The 19,268-nt window shown below is 41.4% G+C and overlaps 2 protein-coding genes across 8 annotated transcripts in view; both read left to right on the plus strand.

Annotated features, from left to right (window-relative positions):
* Positions 1-19,268, plus strand: part of LOC134481033 (immunoglobulin lambda-1 light chain-like) — a 422,701-nt gene that overhangs the window by 147,363 nt on the left and 256,070 nt on the right. Inside the window, exons 1-2 of one of the 6 annotated variants that reach the window (XM_087577391.1) lie at positions 15,391-15,505; positions 15,614-15,917. The exons of the other annotated variants lie outside the window; for them this stretch is intronic. Coding sequence (XP_087433517.1) covers positions 15,460-15,505; positions 15,614-15,917 — 350 coding nt within the window. The 5' untranslated portion in view covers positions 15,391-15,459. Of the gene's footprint in view, positions 1-15,390; positions 15,506-15,613; positions 15,918-19,268 lie in introns of those variants that run through there. 6 annotated transcript variants of the gene reach the window in all.
* Positions 1-19,268, plus strand: part of LOC148002700 (immunoglobulin lambda-1 light chain-like) — a 404,510-nt gene that overhangs the window by 125,692 nt on the left and 259,550 nt on the right. The gene's annotated exons all lie outside the window — the stretch shown is intronic.

Here is a 19,268-nt window from a genome sequence, read left to right on the forward strand (position 1 = left end):
TATTACTCAGTTATCAAAAACAATGACTTTATGAAATTCGTAGGCAAATGGTTGGAACTGGAAAATATCATCCTGAGTGAACTAACCCAATCACAGAAAGACATACATGGTATGCACTCATTGATAAGTGGCTATTAGCCCAAATGCTTGAATTACCCTAGATCCCTAGAACAAACGAAACTCAAGACGGATGATCAAAATGTGAATGCTTCACTCCTTCTTTAAATGAGGAAAAAGAATACCCTTGGCAGGGAAGGGAGAGGCAAAGATTAAAACAGAGACTGAAGGAACACCCATTCAGAGCCTGTCCCACATTTGGCCCATACATATACAGCCACCCAATTGGACTAGATGGATGAAGCAAAGAAGTGCAGACCGACAGGAGCCGGATGTAGATCGCTCCTGAGAGACACAGCCAGAATACAGCAAATACAGAGGCGAATGCCAGCAGCAAACCACTGAACTGAGAATAGGTCCCCTATTGAAGGAATCAGAGAAAGAACTGGAAGAGCTTGAAGGGGCTCGAGACCCCAAAAGTACAACAATGCCAAGCAACCAGAGCTTCCAGGGACTAAGCCACTACCTAAAGACTATACATGGACTGACCCTGGACTCTGACCCCATAGGTAGCAATGAATATCCTAGTAAGAGCACCAGTGGAAGGGGAAGCCCTGGGTCCTGCTAAGACTGAACCCCCAGTGAACTAGTCTATGGGGGGAGGGCGGCAATGGTGGGAGGGTTGGGAGGGTAACACCCATAAGGAAGGGGAGGGGGGAGGGGGATGTTTTCCCGGAAACCAGGAAAGGGAATAACACTCGAAATGTATATAAGAAATACTCAAGTTAATAAAAAAAAAAAATATTCCCTCTTCAGTGTTGGTCAACCTTGAAGGCAGTCCTGGCCTAGATCATAGATGCACATTAATAGTATGTCTTCAGTTCAACTCATTTGTCTAACTGACACAAATCCTTGGGAATAGGAGTCAGAAATGGGTTCATTTAATGCCTGTCTAAGAGGCAGACATCTGTGGTAACCACACAACTGCCTGCAGACCTAAGAATCTGTTTCCTTTTTCTTGAAGCATGCAACATTTACAGGTGCTTATACCATCCTCTACCCCAAGTTTCTAGGTCTTTTCAGGACTCTGAAATTCTAGTATGCTACAGTAAAAAAAGAAGCAACCATTATACCCTTACAGGACCTGGATTGGTAGGTGGACCTGGAAACCCCTGGAAGGTATTTCTTCTTTGAGAATCCAGGGATAGGAATTCAAAGAGAGTATGTTTTCTCTTTGGTAGAAGCAGGCCTCCTTACATAGAAAATAGGGAAATACAGGATGTATGAAAAGACACATGAGGAATTCCTGGCTGAACTATGAAATATATGATAAAACAACGATAGTAACAGATGTAAATGATGGTGTTATTTGGACACAACAATTGTTGATCAGTTCTCATTGAGAGGGCTCTAACTTTAGCTTAAACAACTTAAGATCTAGAATTGATTTATGAATTTAAGTTCAGGTAATTTTCTAATTCATATTTTTAATTGAGTTGTAGATGAAGTTCCTTGCACTAAACATGAGATAAATCACAGCACCACAGAGATTAGTGCCTGATTGTCCCACACCTGATTGTCCACACAGAGATTGTCCCTGACACAACTCCTTGAACAACGTGACTCTCTCTTCACTGTCCTGTACTAAACATGCCAGTATGGGTACACCTGGTAGAATCAAATTTGAATCCCTCCCCCTTCTCCCCACACTGTAAACTCTTTTGTGTTGTGGTCAACTAAGACAGATGTTCCTGCTAAGAGTCCTAAGGTCAGCAGGGGGTGATAGAGCTGCAGTAAAGATGAGCCAGGGTTCTTGGTCGATGGCAATCCTGGAGCTCAAAGACACTTCAAACCAGAGAATCTATTCCATGATCTGAACTGTAGTGCTTAAATTGTATCAGACTTATATTTAAAACCAAATAACACTGACAGATAGATGGGAAACAACAAAGAAATGTATGAGAGTAGCCTCATCCCATCAACCATCCTGGGCAACCTTCTTCATGGAGTCCCTGGAGATTCACCCTGATGTTTGAGCACTCTAGATAGATACTCAGTGTGAGAGCATGGGTTCTCTGTGCTTTTTACAGAAAATGGCTGCTTAGGATTTTCCTTATTCTATAGTCAGTCCAACAGTTTCTTGCTTTCCACCTGCCTCAGCATTTTCTTTCAATCTCAACCACTATTCCATTTCCACTTGCTACAAACATCATACGGCAGGCTGCAGCACTTATGCTCACATATAGTCTCAGACCAGGATAGGGACACTGTTCCAGAATGAGCCTCTTTAGAATCTGAAGAATGGTACGAACTCTCATGCTGCTTAAGATCACAACTCTGATAATGAGTATTTCCCTGAGTCAGACACAAGTCCTTTCCAACTGGACAAACTCTATACAACTCTACCTCTAAGGACCTTCAGAGGACAAAGAAAAACTGAAAGGTATTTGTTGAGTTGGTCTGGGGAAGTAGATTCTCAATGTGTGCCTTAAAATAGATTGTGTTAACACTTAAAAAAAAAAAAGGACAAAATGAATCCTCATGAGCCTTAGTACTCTACTTTCGTAATGGGGGCATCATATGAGGAAGCAGACACCTTATCTGAAATTTAAAAAAAGACTGTAAAAAGTGTACAAAAGCATGTGATTATGTATTTACCAAGCAACATGCTTTAAAAGAAAAGAATTAGGCAATACCCTAATGAAAAAGGACACTGTTCTAGTAGAGTCCACACCTCCCTAACCCGCCTTGTGGAGCATTGTGGATGGAATAAATTTGCATAACTACCTGTTACCTCACCAAAAGACTACAGATGCGATAAAAGAAGCCTGCAGAGAATCAGCTGGGCAGTGATTATTGGACACTAAGCTCAGAGGCATCTTCATCATGGCCTTGGCTTATCTCCTACCTCTTCTCTCTCTGTATGCAGGTGAATTTCTCAGCCCTCACCTCAGGCTCACCCTAGATTTTGATTTCAGGCAGAAATTCAGCGGACGACACTTTATGCATTGACCTCTCTATGTGCTCTTTCTTACAGGTTCTGTGACCAGCTATGAGCTGATCCAACCACCTTCGGCATCAGTCACTCTGGGAAATACTGTCTCAATCACTTGTTCTGGAGATGAATTACCAAAAAAATATGCTCAGTGGTATCAACAAAAGCCAGACCAGTCTATTGTGACAGTGATATATGAGGATAGCAAGCGGCCCTCGGGCATCTCTGACCGATTCTCTGGGTCCAGCTCAGGGACAACAGCCACTCTGACAATCCGTGATGCCCAGGCTGAGGATGAGGCTGATTATTACTGTCAGTCAGCATATAGTGATGATAATCTTCCACAGTGATTTAGACATATGGGAAAGTGACTCACAAACCCTTTGTCTACAACTTGTATGGTCTTTCTTTAACCACAGGTGGACCATTGATCAACCTATAAACATATCTGTGCCTACTTTATCTACATATGAGATTTCTAAGCTATCCTTTCCTTCAAGTTCTCCAGGAGACTACGTAGTAAGTAGATTGCATAGGTTTTGGGTACACTGATATAATGTTTATTTAGTTAAAGAATAATAAGGTAAAGTTGACATGAGTGAAGAGAAAAATGAATAACATATCCATCAAGTTCCATTTCCTTATTTGTATGTGTGAGCCTACATTAGGAAAATGCTGTAAATTACTTCCTTTGGGAGCTCAACTAGGCATTGCTTCTGAAGTCCTAGGATGTTATGGCAGAACAGTATGTTGAACAGAGAATTCTAGAATAGTAGATATAAAGGTATCTCAGTCAAATTAAACACATCCAATGAAGAGGTTCTTTTAGTGATATGAGCAGTTATGAGCAGCTATGCACCATCTTTGCAACATGGCCTTCACAAATCGTTGAAGATAAAGAAACCAAGGTGGAAGTCAAGATTGTATCAATACCCCAGTTTAGGGTATCATCACATATGACCTCGTGTGTTTACTTTTCCTTCTCCTAACTCATCATCATTGTTGTGAGATATGTGTGGTTCAATTTTTCTCTCATAATTTTATTCAAGAAACCAAATAATGAATGTCATGCCCACCTCAGCCGGCAAGGAAGACACAACACGGTTGGATTCTTCTCAGTAGCCTTTACTGCAGGACACCTTCATTGTTGACACTGGGACGCAAGCAGCAAAAGCGCTTTCCTTATATACACAACAGTATGCTTATATTCTTTCAGGGATTGGCAGGGCACGAGTCACCCCACTATTACCCCACTGTCATCCCAGCTGCTTGTCCTCCAGAGATTGGCCCGGCATGAACCTCCCATTAGCATAGTACCGCCCCAGCCAGACTGACACCAGGTGCAAAACCACGCGCATGTGCAGTACTGTTGTTCACTACAGTAGGGCGCCGGATCATACAGCTGCCCTGACAGGGGACAAGCCTGTGCATGCGCGGTAAGTTGTTTGCATTCAGACGGGGTTGGCTGTCTTTACTTCGCCGCGCCGCTCACTACAAATGAAGACCAAATATCATCAGTGTGTGACATCAGGGAACCGGAAGATACTTTCTATCCAGAAGAATTTCTCTCTAATACAATTCCCATCAAAATCCCAACACAGCTCTTAAAGGACATAGAAAGAGCAATTCTCGATTTTATCTGGAAAGGCAAAAGACCCAGAATTGTGAAAAGAAATCTTAATAAATGATCAGCTGGGGGAATCATCATCCCTGATCTCAAACTCTACTACAGAGCAATAGTGATAAAAACTGAATGGTATTGGTACAGAGAGAGACAGAACGATCACTAGAATATAATTGAAGACCTAGAAATAAAACCACACACTTACACTTGATCTTTGGCAAAGAAGCCAAAAACACACAATGTAAAAAAGAAAGCACCTTCAATAAATGGTACTGGTCTAGATGACTATTTGTATGTATTAAAATGAAAGTAGATCCATATTTTTCACCATGCACAAATCTCAAGACCAAGTGGACCAAAGACCTCAACATAAAACCAGATACACTCAATCTGATAGAAGTTAGTGGGAAAGAGCATTGAACTCATTGGCACAGGGAAACTTTTTCTAAACAAAACTTCAATGGCTTATGCTCTAAGATCAAGAATTGACAAATGGGACCTCACAAAATCACAAAACTTTTGTGTGGCAAAGGAGACTTTCAATAGGATGTCATTTAACAAGAATGGATACAGAAAATTTAATACATTTACACAACAGAGTACTACTCAGCTATTAAAAACAGTAACTGCATGAAATTCTTAAGTAAATGGATAGAACTAGAAAATATCATCCTGAGTGAGGTAACCCACTCACAACAGAACACCCATAGTATGCATTCATTTATAAGTGGATATGAACCCAAAAGCATGGAATACCTAAGAAAAAATTCACGAATCATATGAATATTAATACAATGGAATACAAAATACTCACAGGAGGAAATGCAGGGACAAAGAGTGGATGAGGGACTGAAGAAAAGTTCATCCAGAGGCTGACCCATCTACTGATCCATCCCAAATGCAGCCACCAAACCTAGTCACTATTGCTGATACCAAAAAGTGCTTGCTGACAGAAGCCAGATATGGGTGTCTCCTGAGAGGCTCTGACAGAAACCTACTGATACAGATGAGGATGTTTTCACCTAACCATTTGATTGAAAAGGGGGATCCCAATGGAGGAGTTAGAGAAAAGACTGAAGAAACTGAAGAGGTTTGCAACACCATTGGATGAAAAAAATATCAACCAACCAGACCCACCAGAGTTCCCAGGTACTAAACCACCAAGAAATGAGTACACATGGATGGACCCACGACTCCAGCCACATATATAACAGAGGATGGCATTGTCCAACATCAATAGGAGAAAAAGGCCTTTGTCCTGGTAAGTCTTCTTTCCCCAATGTAGAGTAATGCCAGGGTGTTGAGGTTGGAGTGGGTGGGTAGCTGTGGGAGCATCCTAATAGAAGTGTGTGTAGTAGGGAGCAGGTATAAAAGAGGAGGAAACAGGTATAACATTTGAAATGTGAATACATAAAATATCCAAAAAAATAAAATTTAAAATAGAAAGGAAAAAATTATACTACAACACAAAAAATAAAATGGGAGTCATCAAGAAAGCTGACATCACACTTCCGGTTTTTAGCTGGAGCCAGAACCTTACTGATCTCTGCCCACAGGTCCCTGCTCCCAAACCCCGTAGGAGAGAGAGCTCACCGCCCAGAGAGGTGGGCACTCCTGAGACTGCAGAGCAGGAGAGACCACCAATACTGCCCACCCCTGCCCACATCCCTGTCCCAAGAGGAAACTGTATACGGCCTCTGGGAATTAGAAGACAGGTGCACTGGAGCAGCAGGTCCCCAGCGCTCCAGATACCACACGGACCTGAAGGGAATGATCAACAGTTCCCTGCACCCAAATCCTGTGGGAGGGAAAGCTAAGCCTTCAGAGAGGCAGACATGCCTGGGAAGCCAGAAGAGACTATGCTCTGCCCACATATCTGACTCCAGAGGAAAACACCTAATTCCATCTGGGACTCCGGTGCATGGGGTCTCCGGGAAAAGGCTGCACAGGCCCTCCTGGTTGCCACCCTCACAGAGAGCTCAAAAGCAGCCCCCCACCACCACCATGAGCAACTTGAGCCTCAGGACCATAGGAAAGACCAACTTTTCTGCTCCAAGCGACCTGCCTGGTGGGCTCAAGACACACAGAGGCAAAATTCCTCTGGGACCTGACACTTCTGGTTTTTAGCTGGAGCCCAAACATTGCTGATCTCAGTCCACAACTCCCTGCTCCCAAACCCCATGGGAGAGAGAGAGCTCACTGCCCGGACAGGTGGGCATGCCTAAGACTGCAGATCTGGAGAGATCACCAATACTGCCCACATCCATGGCCCAAGAGGAAACTGTATAGAGCCTCTGGGAACCGAAAGACAGGGGCACTGGAGCAGCAGGTCCCCAGAGGTCCAGACAGTGCCCGGATGTGAAGGGACCAATCAACAGCACTCACAACCCAAATCCCGTGTGAGGGAGAGCTAAACTTCCAGAGGAGCAGACAGGCCTGGGAGGCCAGAAGAGACTACACTCTGCCCACATTTCTGACTCCAGAGGAAAACACCTAATTCCATCTGGGACCCCGGTGCATGGGGGATCTGGGAAAAGGCGGCACAAGCACTCCTGGTTGCTGCCCTCACTGGGAGCTCAAAAGCAGCCCCCGCCATGAGCAAATTGAGCCACAGGACTACAGGTAAGACCAACTTTTCTGCTCCAAGTGACCAGCCTGGTGGACTCAGGACACAGGCCCACAGGAATAGCTGAAGAGCAGTAGGCAGTAAAGACTACATGCCCAAAAGCAGAACACTCTGTTCCCACAACTGGCTGAAAGAAAACAGGAAAACAGGTCTACAGCACTCCTGACATACAGCCATATAGGAAAGTCTAGTCACTGTCAGAAATAGCAGAACAAGGTAACACCAGAGACAACCTGATGGTGAGAGGCAAGCGCAAGAACCCAAGCAACAGAAACCAAGACTACATGGCATCATCAGAGCCCAATTCTCCCACCAAAGCAAACCAGAAAAGCAAGATCTAGATTTAAAATCATATTTGATCATGACGCTGGAGGACCTCAAGAAAGACATGAAGAACTCCCTTAGAGAAATGCAGGAAAACATAAATAAACAAGTAGAAGCCTATACAGAGGAATCTCAAAAATCCCTGAAAGAATTCCAGGAAAACACAATCAAATACTTGAAGGAATTAAAAAAAGAAATAGAAGCAATAAAGAAAGCACAAAGGGAAACAACTCTGGATATAGAAAACCAAAGAGACAAGGAGCCGCAGGAACCACAGATACAAGCATCACCAACAGAATACAAGAGATAGAAGAGAGAATCTCAGGAGCAGAAGATTCCATAGAAATCATTGACACAATGGTCAAAGATAATGTAAAACAGAAAAAGCTACTGGTCCAAAACATACAGCAAGTCCAGGACACAATGAGAAGATCAACATAATGATAATAAGTATAGAAGAGAGTGAAGAAGCCCAGCTCAAAGGACCAGTAACTATCTTCAACAAAATCATAGAAGAAAACTTCCCTAACCTAAAGAAAGAGATTCCCATAAACATAAAAGAAGCCTACAAAACTCCAAATAGATTGGACCAGAAAAGAAACTCTTCCCATCACATAAGAGTCAAAACATCAAATGCACAAAATAATAAAGAATATTAAAAGCAGTAAGGGGAAACGGTCAAGTAAAATATAAAGGCAAACCTATCAGAATCACACCAGATTTCTCACCAGAGACTATGAAAGCCAGAAGATCCTGGACAGATGTCATACAGAACCTAAGAGAACAAAAATGCCAGGTTACTGTATCCTGCAAAACTCTCAATTAACATAGATGGAGAAACCAAGATATTCCACAATAAAACCAAATTTTCACAATATCTTTCTACAAATCCAGCACTACAAAGGATAATAAATGGTAAAGCCCAACATAAGGAAGCAAGCTACACCCTAGAAAAAGCAAGAAACTAATCGTCTTGGCAACAAAACAAAGAGAAGAAAAGCACACAAACATAACCTCACATCCAAATATGAATATAACAGGAAGCAATAATCACTATTCCTTAATATCTCTCTATATCAGTGGTCTCAACTCCCCAATAAAAAGACATAGATTAACAAACTGGATACGCAACGAGGACCCTGCATTCTGCTGCCTACAGGAAACACACCTCAGAGACAAAGACAGACACTACCTCAGAGTGAAAGGCTGAAAAACAAATTTCCAAGCAAGTGGTTGGAAGAAGCAAGCTGGAGTACCCATTCTAATATCGAATAAAATCGATTTTAAACACAAGTCATCAAAAAAGATAAGGAAGGACACTTCGTATTCATGAAACTCAAGAAGGATGACCAAAATGCGAATGGTTCACTCTTTCTTTAAAAGGGGAACAAGAAAACCCTTGGCAGGGAATAAGCAGGCAAAGTTTAGAACAGAGGCATTAGGAACACCCATTAAGAGCCTGCCCCACATGTGGCCCATACATATACAGCCACCCAATTAGATAACATGCATGAAGCAAAGATGTGCAGGCCAACAGGAACCGGATGTAGATCTCTCCTGACAGACACACCCAGAATACAGCGAATACATAGGTGAATGCCAGCAGCAATCCACTGAACTGAGAACGGGACCCCCGTTTAAGGGATCAGAGAAAGGACTGGAGGAGCTTGAAGGGGCTAGAGACCCCATATGAACAACACTACCAACCAACCAGAGCTTCCAGGGACTAAGCCACTACCCAAACTATACATGTACTGACCCTGGGTTCCAACCTCATAGGTAGCAATGAATATCCTAGTAAGAGCACCAGTGGAAGGGTAAGCCCTTGGACCTGCAAAGACTGAAGCCCCAGGGAATGTGATTGTTGGGGGGAGGGTGGTAATGGGGGGAGAATGTGGAGGGGAATCCAATATAGAAGGGGAAGGGAAGGGGTTAGGGGAATGTTGGCCAGAAAACCGGGAAGGGTAATAACAATCGAATTGTAAATAAGAACTACTCAAGTTAATAAAGATTTAAAAAATGTTCAACATATTTACTCATAAGGGAAATGCAAATCAAAACAACCCTGAGATTCCACCTCACACCAGTCAGAATGGCTAAGATCAAAAATTTCAGCAACAGCAGATGTTGGCCAGGATGTGGAGAAAGAGGAAAACTCAGCCATTGGTGGTGGGATTCCAGACTGGTAGAACCATTCTGGAAATCATTCTAGAGGTCCCTCAGAAAATTGAATATTGCACTACCTGAGGACCCAGCTATACCTCTATTGGGCATATACCCAAAAGATGCTCCAACATATAAAAAAAAAAAAAGACACGTGCTCCACTATGTTCATAGCAGCCTTATTTATAATATCCAGAAGCTGGAAATAACCCAAATGTCTTTCAACAGAAGAATGCATACAGAAAATGTGTATATCTACACAATGGAATACTGTTCAGCTATCAAAAACAATGACTTTATGTAATTCATAGGCAAATGGATGCAACTGGAAAATATCATCCTGAGTGAGGTAATCCAAGCACAGAAAAACACACATGGTATGCACTCATTGATAAGTGGCTATTAGCCCGAATGCTCGACTTACCGGTGAGGCACAGAACACATGAATCTCAAGGGCCAAAATGCAGATGCTTTACTTGTTCTTTAAAAGGGGAACAAGAAAACCCTTGGGAGGGGATAGGGAGGCAAATTTTAGAACAGAAACTGAAGGAATGCCCATTCAACCTGCCCCACATGTGGCCCAAGCATATACAGCCACCAAACTATATAAGATGGATGAAGCAAAGAAGTGCAGGCTGACAGGGACCAGATGTAGATCTCTCCTGAGAGACACAACCAGAATATGGCAAATACATACCCGGATGCCAGCAGCAAACCACTGAACTGAGAACAGGACCCCCGTTGAAGGAATCAGAGAAAGGACTAGAAGAGCTTGAAGGTGCTTGAGACCCCATATGAACAAGAATGACAACCAACCAGAGCTTCCAGGGACTAAGCCACTACCAATAGACTATACATAGACTGACACTGGACTCCAACTGCATAGGTAGCAATGAATAGCCTAGTAAGGACACCAGTGGAAGGGTAAGCCCTTGGTCCTGCCAAGGCTGGACCCCCAATGAACAGTATTCTTGGGGTTAGGGCTGTAATGGGAGGAGAATGGGGATGGGAACACCCATATAGAAGAGGAGTGTGAGGGTTTAAGGGGATGTTGGCCTGGAAACCAAGAAAGGGAATAACATTTGAAATGTAAATAAGAAATACCCAATTTAATAAAAATGAGAGGGAAAGGAAGAAAAAAAAACACATGGAGAGATCAGAGATACAAGGCAATAATTAAATACAATAAAGGCAATATACACCAAATCTTCAGCCAACACCAAATTAATTGGAGATAAACTTAAACAATTCCACTAAAATCAAGGACAAGGCAAGACTAACAATGCTTTCTGAATCTTTTCTGTGAAGTTTGAAATTCTCATAGAACAACAGGATAACTAACGGAGATCAAAAGGACAAAAATTTCTTGTAGACAAGACCATAGAATGGCTGATGTCTGAGAAGCCTATACCAGAAGCTGCCAGAGAGAGATGTAGATACTGACAGTCAAACCATTGAAATGGGTTCAAGGTCTCCTGTGGAAAAATTAGGGGAAGGAATGAAGGAATTGAAGGGGTTAGTAAGCACTTCAAGATGAACAGTATCAACTAACCTCGATCCCTGGGGTCTCCCAGAGACTAAGCTACCAACCAAAGAGTATACACAGGCTTTCAGAGGCATGTATGTAGTAGAGGACAACCATGTCTGTCCTTAATGGGAGAAGGTGCAACTAATCCTGAAGAGGCCTGATGCCCCAGGGAAAGGGGATCCCTGGGGGTGGCATCCTGACAGATATGAAGCAGAGAGTAGATGGGAGGTGGAACTCTTGATGGGAGTCTAGGAATGGGGAAACATTTGGGATGTAAATAAGTAGCATAATCAACTAATTTTTTAAAATATGAAAAAAGAAATCAGTTAACTAAGTGAAAACTAAGCATACATATTCGAAAAAAATATTCACCAGCTATACTCCTGACAGATGATTCACATTTAGAATGTGTGAAGAGTTTGAAAACCAAAGACTCATATAATAAATGGACTAGACTATAGTTCCAGATAGAAAATTCTCAAAATAATATGAAAATTCCAACACTACAAATGAGAAGCCCTCTTTTGAGTTGTCAGCAATGATTCCCAAAAGACTTCGTAAATATACAGCTAATTGCTCTTGCCCTTGGTTAGACAAAGAGGTGTAAGACTATGACTGAGGACATTACACACTGCAAAACAGGTTCCAGAGGCTGCAGAGGTTCCAAGCTAGCACTGATCTAACTTCCCCTTCACTGATGCAAAAATGCATGGTCCAACCAAGAGTCGACATGCAGACTTTCAAAGGAGTGATACGACCAACAGTCTGATGCAGCTATGACACTTATGAATTACATCAAGACCAGCACATCACAATGACCCTATGGATGCAGTAGTGGCACATATACATTGGGAGTATCCAATAACTCTCTAATGTCATTTCAAAACTATTTAATAAATGACAGGCTATGCCTGGTACTGGAAACTAGGCTAAGAACTCAGTGCTTGTGAATAGTTGTTGGAGGAGAATATACAGCCACAAATTTACTAACCCAACATAATCCTTAACAATAATCTATAAACATCTATCTTTATGCCTGCAGATGAATGTAAATTTCTCCCCTCATCAAGGAAACTTATCTTTACAACAGGGAGAGACCACTACAAAATATCACAACCAGTCAAAATACAGATTCAGGGATTGCACCTCTAGTGGCAACATCTATAAGTCACTTCCTCACTTAAAGATCAAAGAACATTATGGGAGGCAAGGTAGGCAGATTATAAGATAAGAATATCAGAAAAATTGATGTGAAACTGTGTCTCCTAGTAATATCAAAAGATCTTCCCATAAAGTATCACCAACATGACATCATAAATGTGATCTGAACAACAATACCAGTAGATGTGCCAAACTGAATGGGAAATAACCCGTGAAGATCTGAATTCTACAAAGAGAAATATTGGCAACTAAAGATAGCTGGGAGCATGAGAGGTGGTCTTTCCAAGTAAAGAGCACAACAACTAATTGTCCAGCCAAATTTTAACCTCTAAGAAATGCATACACCATTAGCAATATACAAATTAAACAAGTTGTACTGGGGGATATATTTGTATTCATAAATACGCAGGAAATAACAATTAGCAAAAGAAGAAGAGTAAGAAGAAGAGGGAGATGAAGGTGAAGGAGATCAGAGAGTATTATCTGGGAGTATTTGGAGGGAGAAAAGGAAGAAAATAAATGAAACTAAAGGGCAACACTAAATAGACTAAAAATATTTTATAAATACATGTGTAAGTGTAGCAATAATTACAAAAGAGGTCATCGATTTGAGGAGTCAGAGAAATTAGATGTTAAGGGGGAAGAAATTAAGGTAAAATTATATAAATATTGTCCTTGTGTGTAATATTCACAAAAAATTAATAAATAAAATTGAGATGCCTATTACATGAAAATCCATTGATTTGTTATTGTTATGCTTACAAGGAGCTAAAGAAACAAAAATAACTCATTATTTGAACAAAAATTGCAATTAAAATGGTCATTTAATTTGTGGTAAATATATTCATTATTCCTCATTGAAACTATAGATGCTTCTTCTGAATTCTATGGCCACAGTTAAATTATTCCCTCTTCAGTGTTGGTGAACTTGAAAGGCAGTCCTGGCCTAGATCATGGATGCACATTAATAGTAGTTTTCAGTTCAACTCACTTGTCTAACTGACACAAATCCTTGGGAATAGGAGTCAGAACTGGGTTCCTTTAATGCCTGTCTAAGAGGAAGACATCTGGGGTACCTACACCACTGCCTGCAGACCTCAGAATCTGTTTCATTTCTCGTGGAGCATTCAGCTTTACAGGTACTTATACCATCCTCTACCCAAGTTTCTAGGTCTTTTCAGGACTCTGAAACTCTAGTATGCTACAGTAAAAAAAAAAAAGAAGCAATCATTATACTAGGCTTATAGGACGTTACATTTGGTAGGGGGACCTAGAAACCCCTGGAAGGTATTTCTTCTTTGAGAATCCAGGGATAGGAATTCAAAGAGAGTATGTTTTCTCTTTGGTAGGAGCAGCCCTCCTTACCTAGAAAAATAGGGAAATACTGGTGTTATGAAAAGACAGATGTGGAATTCCTGAATGAACTATGATATATATGATATAACAATGATTGTAACAGATGTAAATGATGATACTATTTGGACACAACAATGCTTGACATGTTCTCACTGAGAGGACAATGGCACTACCTTTGACTTAAACAACGTAAGATCTAGAATTGATTTATCTATTTACATTCAGGTAACTTTCTAATTCATATTTTTTAATTCAGTTATACATGAAGTTCCTTCTACTAAACATGAGGTAAAACACAGCACCACTGACATTTAGACAAAGTCTCAAGATTGTCCCTGCCACAATGTGTCCTTGAACAATGTGACTCTCTCCTCAATGTCCTATACTAAACATGCCAGTGTGGGTACACCTGGGAGAATCAAACTGGAATCCCTCCCAGCTTCTCCCCACACTGTTAACTCTTGTGTGTTGTGGTCAACTAAGACAGCAGTTCCTGCTATGCAGCCTAAGGTCAGCAGGGGGTGATAGAGCTGCGGTAGAGATGAGCCAGGGTTCTCTGTAGATGGCAACCCTGGAGCTCAAAGACACTTGAAACCAGAGAATCTATTCCATGATCTGAACTGTAGTGCTTAAATTCAATCAGATTTACATTATAAAACCAAAGAACACTGGCAGATATGGGAAACAGCAAAGAAATGTACGACAATAGCCTGGTCCAGCAACCATCCTGGGCTACCTTCTTCATGGAATCCCTGGAGATTCACCCTGATGTTTGAGCACTCTAGATAGATACTCAGTGTAGGAGCATGGGTTTCCTGTATTTTTTACAGAAAATTGCTGCTTATGATTTTTCCTACTCTATAATCAGTCCAACAGTTTCTTGATTTCCACCTGCCTGAGCATTTTCTTTCAATCTCAACCACTATTCCATTTCCACTTGCTACAAACATCATACGGCAGGCCGCAGCACTTGTGCTCACATGTAGTCTCAGACCAGGATGGGGACACTGTCTGTTACAGAATGAGCCTCTTTAGAATCTGAGGAATGGTGCGAACTCTCATGGTGCTTCAGATCACAACTCTGATAACGAGTATTTCCCTGAGTCAAACACAAGTCTTTTCCGTCTAGACAGAGTCTATACAACTCTACCCCTAAGGACCTTCACAAAACAAAGAGAAAATGAAAGGTATTTGTTGAGTAGGTCTGGTGAATTAGATTCTCAATATGTGCCTTAGAATAGATCAAGTTAACACTCAAAAAAAAGATAAATGAATTTTCATGAGAGTTGGTACTCTCCTTTGGTAATGGGGGCATCATATGAGAAAGCAGTCAACATATCTGAAATTTTAAAAAAAGACTGTAAAGAATCTACAAAAGCATGTGATTATGTATTTAACAAGCAACATGCTTTATAAGAAAAGAATTGAGCAATACCCTAATAAAAGAGGGCACTGTTCTAGTAAAGTCCACACCTCCCTAAACCTCCTTGTGGAGCATTATGGATGGAATAAATTTGCATAAGTACTTATTACCTTACCAAAAGACTACAGATGCTATAAAAGAAGCCTGCAGACAATCAGCTGGACAGTGATTGTAGGACACTTAGCTCAGAGGCATCTTCATCATGGCCTGGGTCTCTCTTGTTCTACCTCTGCTCTCTCTGTATGCAGGTAAAGTTCTCAGCCCGCACCTCAAGCTCACCCTATATTTTGAATTCAGGCAGAAGTCTAGAGGATGAGTCTTTATGCATTGACCTCTCTATGTGCTCTTTCTTATAGGTTATGTGACCAGCTATGAGCTGATCCAACCACCTTCGGCATCAGTCACTCTGGGAAATACTGTCTCACTCACTTGTGTCGGAGATGAATTATCAAAAAGATATGCTCAGTGGTATCAACAAAAGCCAGACAAGACCATTGTGTCCGTGATATACAAAGATAGTGAGCGGCCCTCAGGCATCTCTGACCGATTCTCTGGTTCCAGCTCCGGGACAACAGCCACTCTGACAATCCATGGCACCCTGGCTGAGGATGAGGCTGATTATTACTGTTTGTCAACATATAGTGATGATAATCTTCCACAGTGACTTAGACATATGGGGAAGTGACTCACAAACCCTTTGTCTATAACTTGTGTGTTCTTTCTTTAACCACAGGTGGACCATAGTCCAACCTATAAACATATCTGTGCCTACTTTATCCACATATGAGATTTCTAAGCTATTCTTTCCTTTAAGTTCTCCAAGAGAGTCTGTAGTTAGTAGATTGCATAGGATTAAGATACACTGGCATAATATTAATTTATTAAAGAATGATAAGGGAAAGGTGACATGAGTAAAGAGAAAGATAAATGAGATATCCATCAAGTTCCATTTCTGTATTTGTATGTGTGAGCCTACATTAGCAAAGTGCTGCAAATTATTTCATTTGGGAGCTCAACTAGTCATTGCTTCTGAAGTCCTAAGATCTTATTATGGCAGAGCAGTATGTTGAACAGAGGATTTCAGAATAGTAGAAATAAAGTGATCTCTATCAAATTAGACACATCCAATGAAGAGGTTCTTTCTGTAGTATGAGCAGTAATGAACCATCTGTGCACCATAGCCTTCACAAAACATCTTTCTTTAATGATTTCTTGAAGATAAAGAAACCAAGGGTGAAGTCAAGATTGTATCAATACCTCAGTTCAGGGTATCATCACAAATGACCTCTTCTGTTTACCTTTCCTTCTTCCAAGTGCCTCATCATCATTGTTGTGAGATACGTGTGGCTCAATTTTTCTCTCACAATTTTATTCAAGAAACCAAATAATGAAGAACAAGTATCATCAATGTGTAACATCAGTGAACTGGAAGATACTTTCTATCCAGAAGAATCCCTATCTAATATAATGCCCATCAAAATCCCAACACAGATGTAAAAAGACGTGGAAAGAGCAATTCTCAAATTCATCTGCAAAGGAAAAATCCAGAATTGTGAAAAGAAATCTTAAAAGAACAGCTGAAGGAATCACCATACCTGACCTCAAGCTCTACTACAGAGAAATAGTGATTAAAAACTGCATGGTATTGGTACAGAGACAGACAGAATGATCAATGGAATATAATTGAAGACCCAGAAATAAAACCACACACTTACTCACACTTGATCTTTTGATCATTTGACTGAACAAGAGGTTCCCAAAGGAGGAGTCAGAGAAAAGACTGAAGGAGCTGAAGTGGTTTGCTACACCATTGGAAGAACAACAATATCAACCAACCAGACCCCACCAGAGCTCCCAGGGACTAAACCACCAAACAATGAGTACACATGGAGGCACCCATGGCTCCAACCACATATTCCAGAGACCATGGAGGAACAATGCTTAATGCATTGCTATTTCTGGTATGCTCAGCTTGTCTTCTTAAACAACTCAATACTGTAACCTTACCACTGGTAACACCACAGAGCTGAGTGGATATTCCCATATAAATCATTAATCAAGGGATATTTCAATGGCTACTCCAGCTTGTTTCTTGGGACCATTTGCTTGATACATTGTTTTCCAGCCTTTTACTCTGAGGGAGTGATTGTCTTTGTTAGTGAGGTATGTTTCCTGTATGCACCAAAATGCTGGGTCCTCTTTATATATCCAGTCTGTTTGTCTATATCATTTATTGGGGAATTGAGTCCATTGATGTTAAGAAATATTAAATAATAGTGGTTGTTGTCTCCTGCTAATTTTTGTTGTTAGAGTTGGAATTATGTTAGTGTGTCTCTCTTCTTTTGGGGTTGTGGCTAGCAGATTAGTTTCTTGCTTTTCCTAGAATATAGTTTCCCTGCTTGTGTTGGAATTTTCCTTCTATTACCTTTTGTATGGCTGAATATGTGGAAAGATATTGTGTAAATTTGGTTTTGTCATGAAATATCTTTGTTTCTCCATCTATGTTAATTGAGAGTTTTGCTGGCTATAGTAGCCAGGGCTGGCATTTGTGATCTCCTGGGGTCTGTATAACATCTGCCAGGATCTTCTGACTTTCATAGTCTCTGGTGAGAAGTCTGGGGTAATTCTGATAGGTCTGCCCTTATATGTTACTTCATCTGTTTCCCTTATGGCTTTTTAATATTCTTTCTTTGTTTTCTGCATTTGGTATTTTGACTATTATGTGACAGGAGGAATTTCTTTACTGGTTCAATCTATTTGGAGTTCGGTAGTCTCTTTCTTTATGTTAGGGAACTTTTCTTCTGCAATTTGCATGAAGATAGTTACTGCCCCTTTAAGTTGGGAGTATTCACTCTTTTCTATACCTATTATCCTTAGGTTTGACCTTCTTATTGTATCCTGGATTTCCTGAGTTACCAGCTTTTTGTGTTTCACATTTTCTTTGACAGTTGTGTCAATGTTTTGTTTTGTTTTGTTTTTATTAACTTGAGTATTTCTTATATACATTTCGAGTGTTATTCCCTTTCCCAGTTTCTGGGCACACATCCCCCTAATCCCTCCCCCTCCCCGTCTTTATGGGTGTTCCCCTCCCCATCCTCCCCTCATTGCGGCCCTCCCCACAACAATCTAGTTCACTGGGGGTTCATTCTTAGCAGGACCAAGGGCTCCCCCTTCCACGGGTGCTCTTACTGAGATATTCATTGCTACCTATGAGGTCAGAGTCCAGGGTCAGTCGATGTATAGTCTTTAGGTAGTGGCTTAGTCCCTGGAAGCTCTGGTTGCTTGGCATTGTTGTACATATGGGGTCTCAAGCCCCTTCAAGCTCTTCCAGTTCTTTCTCTGATTCCTTCAACGTGGGTCCCGTTCTCAGAAAATATAATCCTGAGTGAGGTAACCCAATCACAGAAAAACACACATGGTATGCACTCATTGATAAGTGGCTATTAGCCCAAATGCTTGAATTACCCTAGATGCCTAGAACAAATGAAACTCAAGACGGATGATCAAAATGTGAATGCTTCACTCCTTCTTTAAAAGGGGAACAAGAACACCCTTGGCAGGGAATAGAGAGGCAAAGATTAAAACAGAGACAGAAGGAACACCCATTCAGAGACTGCCCCACATGTGGCCCATACATATACAGCCACCCAATTAGACAAGATGGATGAAGCAAAGAAGTGCAGGCCGACAGGAGCCGGATGTAGATCGCTCCTGAGAGACACAGCCAGAATACAGCAAACATAGAGACGATTGCCAGCAGCAAACCACTGAACTGAGACTAGGACCCCCGTTGAAGGAATCAGAGAAAGAACTGGAAGAGCTTGAAGGGGCACGAGACCACTTATGAACAACAATGCCAAGTGCCAGAGCTTCCAGTGACTAAACCACTACCCTAAAGACTGTACATGGACTGACCCTGGACTCTGACCTCATAGGTAGCAATGAATATCCTAGTAAGAGCACCAGTGGAAGGGGAAGCCCTGGGTCCTGCTAAGACTGAACCCCCAGTGA

The sequence above is a fragment of the Rattus norvegicus genome, chromosome 11, assembly GCF_021556685.1.
Source record: "Rattus norvegicus strain SHRSP/BbbUtx chromosome 11, alternate assembly SHRSP_T2T, whole genome shotgun sequence".
Taxonomy (NCBI): Eukaryota; Metazoa; Chordata; class Mammalia; order Rodentia; family Muridae; genus Rattus; species Rattus norvegicus.